General features: G+C 46.8%; 1 protein-coding gene across 10 annotated transcripts in view; it reads right to left on the reverse strand.

The window, feature by feature from the left end:
• Positions 1-68: 68 nt before the first annotated feature.
• Positions 69-13,293, reverse strand: part of ZNF618 (zinc finger protein 618) — a 188,945-nt gene continuing 175,720 nt past the window's right edge. For all 10 annotated transcript variants that reach the window (XM_082622941.1, XM_082622945.1, XM_082622944.1 and 7 more), the window contains 2 exons: positions 8,509-8,610; positions 69-7,823 (listed from right to left, as the gene is read on the reverse strand). In XM_082622941.1, the coding sequence (XP_082479067.1) occupies positions 6,307-7,823; positions 8,509-8,610 (1,619 nt within the window). In that variant the 3' untranslated portion in view covers positions 69-6,306. The remainder of the gene's footprint in view (positions 7,824-8,508; positions 8,611-13,293) is intronic.

The raw sequence follows: 13,293 nt of genomic DNA on the forward strand, positions 1-13,293 counted from the left end.
CCAAGAAATAACACCACGCACTGCCATCTTCCTAAAGGTTGTTTTATTGTAAAACCATAAATACAACACTGACATGAAATCATTTAAGCAACTGATCCTCTCTAACCATTAAAAGGATGTCTTTTTACCTTGGCATCAACCAACCAGGAAATAATGTTGCAAGAATTCGGGGGGTAGGGGGTGCTGATTTCTGGGCGGGGGCTTTTGGCGATTTAAGGAACCAAGTAGAACCTTCCTCTTCTCCCTGGGAATGTCCCACTTTTGGACAAGAACAGACAGGTAAAAACAGCAACATTTAAACAGCTCAGTTTTAAATTTTATTACTTTGTAAAAATCTTTTTTTTTTTTTTTTTTTTTTTTCCTGTTCCTTTCCTCCATTTGACATCAGTAAAAGTTTTAAACACCAGAAAACTGATTTGGCCGTAAATGGAGAAACGGTACCAAAACGAAATGAAACCAAAAATCCAAAGGACAAACAGAAAAAGCCTAAATAAACCCTCAAGTTTGGTCTCGGGGGTTTACATATCACAAGAACTGTCAACTCAACCCCCATGCAATGTGACTCCTTGGAGAACTGTTGGGTCCACACCAACGACACAGGAGACCGCAAACAACGTCTTTTGTTAATTAACACAGCAAGGGTGACACTAGGTAACTTTTTTTTTAAATACAGTACATGGTACACAGGGTCCCAAGATAACCCTGCATAAACCCCTTGTGGAGACTTGAGCCAAAGCACTGGCTGTTTATAAAAATATTGTGTTGCTACAAAAGTATAAATTAATGCTACCGGTATTAAGAAATATTAAACACATAAAACTTATAAGGATTAAGAAAAATATTCATTAATACCTGTAGAAAACTCTGGCCTAAAAAAGATATTTTTTTGTGTTTGTTTTTTTGTAAATTTTTTTTTTTTTGTATTTTTTTAAGATGACTTGAGTTTCTTGCACTCGAAGACAGAGACACAGTCAGCTGTGCCTATGGTATTGCCTAGAACGTCTTAACTACTGAGAAAGGATGAGGGTGCACACGCATGGGTACTGAGTGGGGCCTGGGAGGGAGGGGCACCAAGGCTTTCTCAAGATTTACCTGATGTGAAAGAATCACCGACGCAAAGTTACGGGGAAAAGAAAAAGGGAGGATCATCAGAAAACAACTGAAAATAATTTATGCTTTTTAAAAAATATCTCTGCTTCAGGTGGTTGTACAAAATGATTTCCTGATGCTCGGCATCTGAATGGCCCTGGACGCACCGCCCGGCGGGTCTGGGAGCCTCTGGCTCCGCAGGTCCCTCTGTCTCCAGCCCCGTGCCAGTCCACGAGCTCGCTCACCGCTTTGGAACCCGGCCACCCTGGCTGGGTGGGAGGGAAGGGTCCCAGGCAGGGACTGGCTGGCACCTGGGTTGTGGGAGGAGCCCCCTTTCCGGCTGGCCTCAGACCCCATGGTCTCTTGCCAAGCTGGACTTCAGGAAGCGCCACAGGGATCCCAGGCCCCTGAGGTTGCGGACCAGGCTGGGCTGTGCCCCCTTAAGGAACTTTGGTTCGAAGAGTCAAGGTGCCCAGTGGGACGCATGGGTGGGGAGGGCCCCTATGGGTCCTGATGCTGACACCCAGCTGCAAACTTAGCAAATCCTTCTCTGTACAGCAGTTGAACCTTTAAAGCAACGCCCGTGGTGGTAGAGGGGCATGAATACAACAAACAGTAACGCGATGCCCTTTACCCTCATCAAAGCAGGAGCAGGTGCCTCTTCGCACAGAAACTACAGCGCCCCTCCAGGGAACGGCGGGGCTCCGCTGACCACGATCCTCAAACGCAAAGGAGAGAGGAAGAAAAACAACAACAACAAAATCCTCCAGAAAACCCTGAAAAGGGGAAACCGGGTGGGAAACAGAAAAGGGAAAACACTGTATCATTGGTTCACCATAACTGGCCTAGCAAACATTAGCCACAGTGAAGAGAGGGCAGGGCCCTTCCCAGTTCTCCCACTGGCCCGGCTGGATACAGGGGGGCCGAGACAGGAGCCCTCCGCCCACTGTCTCCAGGGGCCAGCCTGAGCCTTACTTAGCCTCTGGGTTTCATCTAAACCAGCAGCCTTTCTAGAAGCCCTCCCTCAGGTACGTCCCAGGGACAGAGGCGCTGTCACTGTGCCCAAGGCAAGGGGCAGAGCTATGAACTTGCCCGGCTCAGTGGGCAGGAGGAGACTGCCGGCCATGCTTTGGGTGCCTCCCCTTCCCGTCCCTGCAAGCACATCCATCGTCATGGCGACATCCAGGTACTGTCCCCTTCTGGGCCATGTCTCACAGGACCTCCTTCTCCACCCCCATCCCAGGTTCATTCCAAACTTTTCTTGTGAACCTGTGGCCCCCCAAAATGCATGCTGCATCCCTGACAGCTCTTCAGATGCCCACTTTCCAAGGAGTCTAGTCCAAGTCCAGGCGCAAGCCTAGAGGACCCCTAAAGGCAGAGGGTCTGCTTCACAGTGGAAAACACGCCTTGCAGAGTTTTTCTCTGGTGTTTCTCGAAAGTGCAGGAGAGAAAGGAGCAAACTGAAGGAGAAGAGGCTTGCCAGCCTACAGAGCTGGTGTCAAAAAAAGTCCTTCCCAGAAATCTGGAGACGCAGAACTTCTCAACTGTGTCATCGGACTGTCCTCTCCTCATCAGGAAACCTCAGCACCCTTTTCCCAGCCAAGAGCCAAACCCCGAACGCCAAGCATGAGGCTGTCAGGCAGGTTGGTGGCAAAGCGTCCTTGCTCGTGGACACAGTAGGTGGCTTTCTATGCCGTGAACCCCAAGATGAAGTGTGGCCAGAAAGGAGCTTTGCCCAGTGGCCCCTCTGTTTTGTTTCCTGGTTTCTAACTACCATCTGGAGGGAGGCCTGGCTGGTGGACCTGGGCACAGGGAAAAAGAACCATGTCGGCACAAGGGCATCCACTCACAACGACTGGGATGGCACCGCTGCTCTTGGTGGAGCCGAGACCCCCCAGTTACTTCAAATCTGAGGGACCACCCACGAGGCTATGGTCCTTGGCTTGGGCTTTGGTGGTGAAGCCAACTGACCTCAGATGAGGGGGAAAACCCTGCAGAGTGGAGGTGTGTTTTCTCCACCTCCCCTCTGGGGTCCGTGTATGTCAATGCAAAGGCCATTTCTATCCTGGGAATCACATGGTTCAGTCAAGTTGTGTCCAGGTCAGCAGGCAACCGCCTTGAGCTGTAAAGTCCTATAGTGGTCACAGAACTGGGAGGCAGAAGACAAAAACTCTCCGAAGGTCAATGCCAGGCTAGGGGCCGGGAGATGAACTGGAAGAGCCGACCTCAATCCTTTGGCTGAGCTAGAATTTGGATAGGGTGGATATTGCTGGAGATGTGGGGCCAGTGGCTGGGCCTGTGAGATCTTTGGGTTTTATTAAGCTGTTCACTGCAACGGGCTCTGCACTATGGGAGCTGTCTGCATGAGAAAGCAGATGGAGGGGGCACCTTAGTACAGCCTTTCCTGTTGGCAACGAGTTTCTGAAGAACCAGAGGCTGCAAGAGAGAAATGACTACCTGCCACCTTGCTCCCGTATCTGGATGAGGCAGCCCCAGGAGACAGCTTTCCAAGACCTGGTGGCACTCACGTCACATCTGCAGAGCACGCCAAGCCCTAAGGATTGAACTGAGGTGCAAAGGAGGAACAGGACAGGAGTTGACACATATGACTAGATAACTGGAATTTAGTTACGACTTCAATTTTGCTGAAGAGAAGAACGCTGACACCAGGGCTTGGTCCTGATGGCTTTGCAAGAAAGTGAAATGCCTATTTGCTAACTGAGCGGCCCCATAATGAGGCAACACCAGAACAGCTCCGCTCTAAGAAGGGGAAGGATGGGCTCCAAGGCTTAGCTCCCACTAACCACACAAAACGGGTAGCTCCCATCCTCCTCACGTGGTTCAGAGTGCCAGGTCATGGACCCTTCCCCAGCAGCAAAGCAAAGCTGGAGGCCTTTTGCTGGAGGCATCTGTCACCCACCAGCAACCCTGCAGCCACCTTCTGGAATGTCCCCACACGTCTCATTGAAAAGTCTGCCGATGCTCCCATATACTCTAGGAAGTGACGTGACTGTCCAGTGCAGATGGAGGCTCTTCTGACGGTGTGACCCCAATGGGAAGTGCTGTAGAGTTAATACCCAGAACTTCTCCAGGAGAGGAAATGGCATGGTGGTTCCTGAGACCATGGGTTGCTGGAGCGAATGGGGAAACGGCCCACTTTGATGCCTTTCAGGGTGTCCAAGACTCGGGAGGGTTAGTTCACGAGGCAAAGTGAGCAGGCTTGACACTTGGGACAGTGTTCTGGTCCATGATCCTAAGCCTTGAGTTTTCAAATCAACTTTACTTCCCCAACTTGACTGCCACGGACCGGGGGGAGAGGGCCGTTGTACAGTGCTTTTTGTAGTCGAGGTATCTCACAGTTGAACAATGTTTTGTTACTAGGAAGGGATGGAGTGGACTTGGTCAACCCCCAAGATGGTAGAATGTGCCTTAGCAAATGGCCCCCCACGATGGTAGGCATCCTCAGCCTTGGTGTAACTATCTCCATCCCACAGCCGTGGGCACTGGGGGGATATGGGACCACCAGCACTTCATTCACTGAGAGGTGGGGTGGGAGGCTGAGCACTGATCCTGACGGAACCACCTCTTCACAGGGGAAAGGGTCACCCTGTTGGCATTTAGGCTGTGTGTGGAACCTAAACTGCTCACAGAGAAACAAAGCCTAAAAACATCTTTCACAGCATCAAGTTGAATGTGGCCTAATGCCATTTCACCCTCGAAACATCCATCATTTGGCCCACAAGGCACCGTGCTCAACTACTGTCCTAGAAGGAGGGCAGAGGCTCGCGTGGGGACCCCCCCCAGGGCTGTGGGCAGCGGACCCGCCGGAATCCCCGGGGTCCTGGGGAGAGGAGGCCGTGGGTCTGAGGTGTGATGGACGTGAACATGGATCAACTCAGGAGTCCCTGCTGAGCTGCAAGGGTCAGTGACGTGGCGAGTAGTGTAATGCACTCTGGGTATAGAAATCAGACATTCGCAGTACCAGACACAGCGAGCCAGGAGGGCGGTCTTCTGCTTACATTCAGGAGAGCTCCTAAGCCACATGCTTCCCTATGGCTTCCACCGAACCCCACATCTGTGAAACCTGTGACTCCAACCTCACTCCTGGTCTCCAAACAGCACAGCCAAGTTCATGGTCTTGGCTGTTCGAATACAGGAAAACTGGACTGTACAGGGAAGTCTAATAAAAACCTTCGGATATTGAATATATACCACTGAGATGAGCTAGTTTACAGTGACTTGAGGAACAAAATGGGCAATCAAAAAACAAACAAAAAAACCCTCCAAAATATAAGTTACAGACATTCAGTGCCTCCTAGCAGAGCCTAAATCAAATTTGAAAAAAAAAAAAGTAAAAACTGCTAAAATGTTAGGAAAAAAATTATTAAGGAGTGGAGACAGTATCTATACTTCTTTGAAAAAATGTCTTTTTTTTCTATCTTATATTAAAAAGCAAAAGGTCAGCTTTATATTCTTAAAGTCTCCTTTCCTGATCTGGGGAGATAGATAGGTGTGTTTCTAAGGCGGCTGCCCCATGACACCCAAGGGTATCACAAAGGCAGCAGCTCAATGCCCTGAAGGTGAACAAGAACAAAGTCCAGTGCAGAAGCTGTCCATCTGATGCAGTTTGGAGAATCCATGGCAGAGCAGCCGGGGAGGGGTGGGGTGCAATAGGGTCAGGAAGGCTTGGGGAGGGGGATGGAAGGCAAGGGGGACCACAGAGTGAAGGACAGAGAGCGTCAAGTCACTTCAGATCTCAGCTGCCTGAACATTTTACATCAGCTTTCTACCAATCTGCGCACCTGAAAATGGAGTCTTTTAAAGCCCCCTTACTGAGAAAAGGAGGTGAAACATCTTCCCTCTTTCCCAAACACTCAGCTTTCCTGACACGCCCAGTTTAATGCACACGCGCCCACGAGCGGGCGTGCATACATGCACCAGGGGAGTATGTGTGTGCATGCGTGTGCGACACTTCTGCGGCCACACCCAGATGAGCACAGAGCCGCCCACGCCCAAAGTGTGCACGCGTGATTGTGTACACACATGCACACACACACTGAAAAAAGCACTTAAGTTTCCAGGGGGCATTTATAATGAGGTCCACAGTGTTTAGAACTTAAATTCCTTTTTCTTTGTTTGCGACAGTGTTGTGTGGTTTTTTTTTTTTTCCTAACGTTCTCTTCTTTTTTCTTTGTTCTTTCTTTTCATCCGGAAGTCTTAAAGCATGTTAGATTTCAGAAACATGAGTTTGTTCATATCTTCTGGACTGAGCAGTCGCCTCCTTTTGATGAGAAGTGCTTGTTCACACATATTTACACACCCGCTCCTGGCCCCCACGGCCGGCACCGCAAGGAGCCAGAAGGCGAGCTTGGCGAGTTTTGTGTGCTTTTGGGTCACGCACGACCAGTACTGGAAGAGATCCGGGGTGGCCTGGAAGAGGGGCTCCTGCAGGTAATCGTACACTTCGTTCTTCCCGAGTCGGTCGTCCTCCTGGGCGGCGGGGTTCTCGCCGGGGGCAGAGCGGGGCTTCTTGGCGGCGGGCTCGAAGTCAGCCTCCTCGGTCCAGGACTCCTTGACCTCGTTGATGAGCTCGCACACCTTGCCGATGATCTCCTCGTGCTGGTAGGGCGGGACGGGCCGCAGCTTCTGCTGTGGGTCCAGGATCATGGCCACCTTGTGTGCCGGGTGCACCTTGAAGTTCTCCTTGAGCGCCTCCAGGAAGAGGTGGCAGAGCTTGCTGACGGTGCCCGCGTCGTTGGCCTTGGCCGTGAACAGCTTCTCCAGCCTGACGTAGGTGGGCAGCACCAGCTGCAGGGTGGGCTGGCTCTCGTTGCTCAGCTCGATGACCGCCTGCTTCACCGGCGTCAGGATGGCGGCCAGGTTGCTGAGCAGGTGCTTGTTGAGGCTCTGGATGAGGTTCATCTTCTTGGCCCGGCTGTAGAACTCGCAGATCTGCTCGTAGCGCTCGTGCACCAGCAGCAGCGAGTCCGTGACCGAGTTCCAGCAGGGCGGTGGCGAGGTCTCCTCCAGGGAGCCGAAGGTCTCCTTGGCGAGGCCGGTAGAGCCCGCCAGGTCCTCGCACACGTTGAGCAGCTCGATGACCTCGTGCATGCTGCGGGCCTGCAGCGTCCGCTTGCTCAGCACGCTCTGCACCACCGAGTTCAAGGCACAGGCTGAGCAGCGAAGGCACATGCCGGCCTTGGAGAAGGCGGATGCGCTCACCCGGCAGTCTGTCACGTACACTGTCCTGATCTCCGACATCACGAACTCCGACAGCACATTCTGCACCCAGTGGTGCACCAGGTCGCCACTGTCGCGAATGTCCGCGCCCTTCACGCCCAGCACATAGCTCTTGATGTGGTTGCCCTCTGCCTGGTAGGCCGTGAGGATGTAGCAGGAGTCGGGGCCGACGCTCTGTGAGTGGCAGGTGACGCCGATGCCCAGGCAGGCGTTGCTGCCCAAGGCGCACGTCACCTTCACCTTCACCTGGTTGTACATGCGCGGCAGGTGCTTCAGCGCCAGCGTGTTGAAGTTGCCCAGGATCTCGGTGACTGAGAAGGCCCCGTAGCGGGCGCCACTGTCCACCAGCGTCTGGGCCAGCTTCAGGAACTCCTTCCCGCTCACCACGCTCAGCGCGCCCAAGTCAGCACACATGACCCGCAGCAGCCGCTCTGCGATGTTCTGCCGCTCCTTCTCGGGGATCATGCTGTTAGGTGTTAAACCACTGGTCGTGGCTGGCAGGGGACACAAAGAGAGGTGTGATTAACCCTGCCAGTCAAGGCTCCTTGGTCTGGCAGTGGCCTAATACTCAAGCGTCTAGTATTAGGAATTATGAACAGATTTCATCTTGCACACAAACTGATGGTCTTGGCAGTCTTTAACATGTGACAGTCTCATAGGAATAAAGTTCTGTGATTGATTAGTAATGCCTGCCTTGAGCATGGGAATAGACTGTAGTGATATGTGTGCAAACACTTGTTGCATGTCATTCACCTTGACCTCTGAAGCCAACCAGTCTAACCTCTTCCTCAATATAGGAATGGCCTCTAACACAGGAGTCGCTAGTGAATAAGACACATGAGGCCACAGTGTCAGGAAAAAGCAGACAAGAGAAATCATGGAGAGTGGAGTTGGATTCTAATTCTGATTCTGTCACCAATTTGTGTTCTCTGACCACAAACAGAGCACCTCTCCCCAGGCCGCCTCTGTCCATCCCACGAGGTCAGAATTCCCACCAATGAGGTCTCAGGCGTGAAAGTGCTTTGGAAACCATGATGCGTGGTCTTGCACCACCATGGGAGACACACAGGGGTGGGGATGTGGGAGCAGAGGGGAACGAGCTGGGGTCGGGGGGGAGGCCTCTGGAGGTGGGTGTAGTAGACTTCCACCAGCCCCCGGGTCCGCCCAGGAAAGACCTACTGTTGTTGGCACTGTTCCTCTGGGCCTGGGGCTTCCACTTCTCCTCCACGACAGCAGGGGGCGATCGGGACTGGTTGGAGGCGATGTTGTTCTCGTTGTCCGCTGCGGGCACAAAGGGGACAGTGTGTTTCCCTGAAGTGCAAGAGGCCTGCCGGCTCACCAGGCGAGGAGAACTAGAGCATGCGGGTGAAGGCAAGACTGGCCTCTGGGACTCAGGCCTGGGTTCAAATCTGGGCTCCTAAGACAACTATCTGAGGCCTGCAAAGCCTCATTTTCATCACTTGGAAGAATGAAGATAATCACACAATTGCTAGAAGGACTAACAAGAGATAATACAGGAAAAGAGCTGGGTACAGTGCTCAGCATGGAGTAAGCACTCAGGGAATGGGAACCGCTGTGTCCCGAGTCTGGCTGGGAGGCCCCCCTAACACCCCCGAGCACAAAGTTCTAGCTCTGAGACCCAGAAGGGGGTGCCCATTACACTCCAAGAAGCCAAAAGCATCTCACACTCTTGCTTCTTTAAAGTGTGCCTTTTCATCTTTTTAGTATATTCTAAACTTAAATGAATACAACAAAACCAAAGCCCTATGTGACATAAAGTATACAATTCTCAACCCCCTCATTACATGTAGGAAGTGAAAACCAAAGTCTAGATACAGGAAAGGATTTGCCCAGGAAAACACAGAAAACCAGCAGCAGAGCTGGGACGGACATCCCAGGTCCCCTGGTTCCTAGTTGCCTCCTCCCTGCATTTCCCTAATTTTTGTTAACATGTGCATATGCAGCCATATTCAGTTTTAAGTCATGGGCAGGTGCCATACTCTATGCACGGTTACTCCTTGACATTTCTTTAAGATCATATCTGAGTGGAAATGGTCTGAGTTACATGCTTGTCATCACAAATGGCCACACAATCTTTTATCACACAATATTCCACAAATTGCTTAACTACACTCCAAGTCCTAAGTTTCTGGGCTGTGCCGTTTACAATATTACTATTCTGCTACGAACCTACTTGCCTAATATTCTAATATTGTTTCTCTGTGCTCTTTGGCTGTTGAATGGGTCAGTGGCCTCTGTTCAGGGTTGCCAGACATCTTTCTTCCATTCTTCTCAGTTAAGGCATCAGGCCTTAGAGGTCAAGGCCACACTATTCATACCTAGAGAAGAGGCTTCCCCAACGTCTACATATTCAGTCAGCCCTGCAAGACTAGTCAAGAGACTCTGGGATGTGCACTCAAGGAATATTTTGCAGCCACTAGAAAGGTGGTCATGTAGATTGGAGCAACATGGGAAAATGCATAAGATAATGAAAAGCAAGCTCTAATCATAATGTCATATGTATTATTTATAGATACATATTTTAGACTCACAAGTCAAATAACGAACAAATCTATGCATCAAAAAAAGATGGGGAGAGGACTTTCACTTCTGCCCTCCAGATGCAAACAACTGATAATCATGATGATATGACTGCTTTCATACAGGCAACCCAGGGTGTGATCCCAGAAAAAAGAAACAAATGCGGTGAGCTCTCTGACTGTGCCACTTACTGCCTGGAAGCAGTTTTCAAGCTGCTGCATAGGACCAGGGAACTGAACAGAGCCCAGCGGTCCCCTTGAAGAGACAGAGATTAAAGTTCAGGGAGAAATACTATGGGGCTAAGTTAGCCATAGACTAAGCCACTAGATCTGCCCTAATACATTTAAAGAGCAAGCCTCCAAAGTATTAAGGTGATCCCAAGTAACAAACTGTAAGTCAAGTTTAATACTCTTAAACAATACAAAATCTAGCATCTAACACTATAAAATTCACAATATCATTCATCTAATAAGTACCAGACATTCAAAATAGTAGGAAAATATGACCTATGACATAAGGAGACAAACCAATCAATAGAAACAGACCTAGAAAGGATAGAGATGATGGAATTAGCCAATAAGGAGCTTACAACAGCTGTTGAAAAAAAATCAGTGAAGCTGGAGACATAGCAAAAACACTACCCAATGAAAACCAGAGAGAGTAAAAGATTGAAAATAAATAAATGGAGCATGGACAATGTTAAGTCATTTAACATAAATATAATTGGAGTCCCAGAAAACGGGGGTGAGGCAGAAAAAATATTTGAAGAAATGGCCAGAATCTTTCCAAATTGGATGAAAACCATAAAACCAGGTTCTAAAAGCTCAACTGACCCCAAGCAGAAATACATAAAGAAAACACCACCAAGGCACAGTATCATAATCAAATTGTTGAAAACCAATGACAAGAGAAACTCTTAAAAGCAGCCAGAGAGGGGGAAAAATTAAGTACAGGGGAACAAAAATAAGAATAACAACAGACCCAGCAGGTAACAGAACAAAGTATTAAAAGAGAATGTCAACCTAAAATTCTAAATGTCCATCGATAGATGAATGGATAAAGAAGATATTTATATTTATAATCTAAATTTATATAATCTAAATTATATTTATACAATGGGATATTACTCAGCCATAAAAAAGAATGAAATAGTGCCATTTGCAGCAACATGGATGGACCTAGAGATTATCATACTAAGTGAAGTAAGCCAGACAAATACCATATAATATAGCTTATATGTGGAATGTAAAATAATGATACAAATGAACTTATATATCAATACAAAACAGAAACAGACCCACAGACACAGAAAACAAACTTATGGTTACCAAAGAGGAAAGGCGGGAGGGATCAATTAGGAGTTCGGGATTAACATATACACACTACTATATATAAAACAGACAAACAATAAGGACCCACTGTATAGCACAGGGAACTATACTCAATATTTTGTAATAACCTATAAGGGAAAAGAATCTGAAAAAAAGATATGTATGTATGTATAACTGAATCACTTTGCTGTGCACCTGAAACTAATGCAACATTATAAATCAACTATACTTCAATTTAAAAAAAACACAAAAATATTTTTAAAATAAAATAAGGAAATTCTAAATCCAGTGGTACTATCTTTCACAAATGGAGGTAAAATAAGGACCAAAAAAAAAAAAAATCATACCTGCAACTATAAGAAACGTTAAAGGAAGTTCTTTAGGTATTAAAAAAAAATGACATCACCCCCCCCCAAATGACATCAAATAAGAATCTGGATCTAGAGAAAGAAATAAAGAGTTCTGGAAACTGAACATGAATGGATATAAAAAGTGTTTTCCCTCATTTTTAATCTCTTTAACAAGATAACTGACTGCTCACTGGAAAAAAATAACAATGAATTGTGGTAATTATATGTAGAAATAAACCATATGTTAACAATAGAAGAAAGACTAGGAAGGGGAAATAGAAGATTCTGTTGAAAGTTTTTCACACAATATGAAAAGGCTAATAGCCTTTACATGTAGACTTGATAAGTTAGAAATGCATAGTTCAAAACCCAAATAGACTATTAAAAAAAACAACAAAGAGTTATAGCAAATAAATCCATTGTAGAGATAAAAATGGAACCATAAAAAATTCTCAGTCCAAAATAAGGCAAAAAATTAGAGAAAAAGGAATAAGCAACAAATGAAACAATTAGTAAACAAATACGAAAATGGTAGATTTAAACCCAATAATACTGAAATCACATTAAATTTAAATGGTCTCCACATTTCAAATAAAAGTGGACATTGTCATACTTAATAAAAAAGCAAGACCCCATGATATGCTAACTATAAGAAACCTATTTAAATATGAAGACATGGATAAGTTAAAAGTAAAAGGTTAAATAAAGGTATACCACACAAACAGTAATGAAGAGAAAGGTGGAGATGCTTGTAATAGTATTACAGAAAGAACAGACCTCAAAACAAGAAATATGATGGGGGTAACAAGAGACCCTGCATAATGATAAAGGGGTCAAATCACCAAGAATATATAATAATCCTAAGTGTGTGTGCAAGTGATAACAGAGCATTAAAACACATGAAGCAAAAGCTGAGAAAACTGAAAAAAGAAATAGATAAACCTACAACTGGAAATTTCAACTGCCTTCTCTCAGTAATTGTTACTCTCATGAGAAAAGAGAAAAAAAGACTGAATATAAATGAACAGAGAGTGGACAACATCAAGCAGTCCCATATACATATAACTAGATTACCAGAAAAAGGAGGTGGAATAGAAAAATACTGAAATCATATAAAGTATAGTCTCTGACCATAATTGAATTAAATTAGAAATCAACAACAAAAAGATATTTGGAAAAATTTCAACTATTTGAATATTAAACATCACAGTTGTAAATAACCCATAGGTCAAAGAAACATAAGGGAGATCAGAAAATGTTTTGAACTAAACATTAAAACATAACATTTCAAAATTTGTGGGATACATCTAAATAAATGTTATTTATAACATTAAATAATTATATTAGAAAAGAATAAACATTTAAAATCAGTGTTATAAAGCTTCTACACTAAGAGATCTGAAGAGTAAGTTTAAAGAGTAAGTTGAGGGCTTCCCTGGTGGCGCAGTGGTTGAGAATCTGCCTGCTAATGCAGGGGACACGGTTTCGAGCCCTGGTCTGGGAAGATCCCACATGCCGCGGAGCAATTAGGCCCGTGAGCCACAACTACTGAGCCTGCGCGTCTGGAGCCTGTGCTCCGCAACAAGAGGGGCCGCGACAGTGAGAGGCCCACGCACCGCGATGAAGAGTGGGCCCCACTTGCAGCAACTAGAGAAAGCCCTCGCACAGAAACGAAGACGCAACACAGCCAAAAATAAATATAAAAATAAATAAATAAATAAAAGATTACTATAAAAAAAAAG

Source organism: Mesoplodon mirus, assembly GCF_964341445.2.
Source record: "Mesoplodon mirus genome assembly, chromosome: 1".
Classification (NCBI taxonomy): domain Eukaryota; kingdom Metazoa; phylum Chordata; class Mammalia; order Artiodactyla; family Ziphiidae; genus Mesoplodon; species Mesoplodon mirus.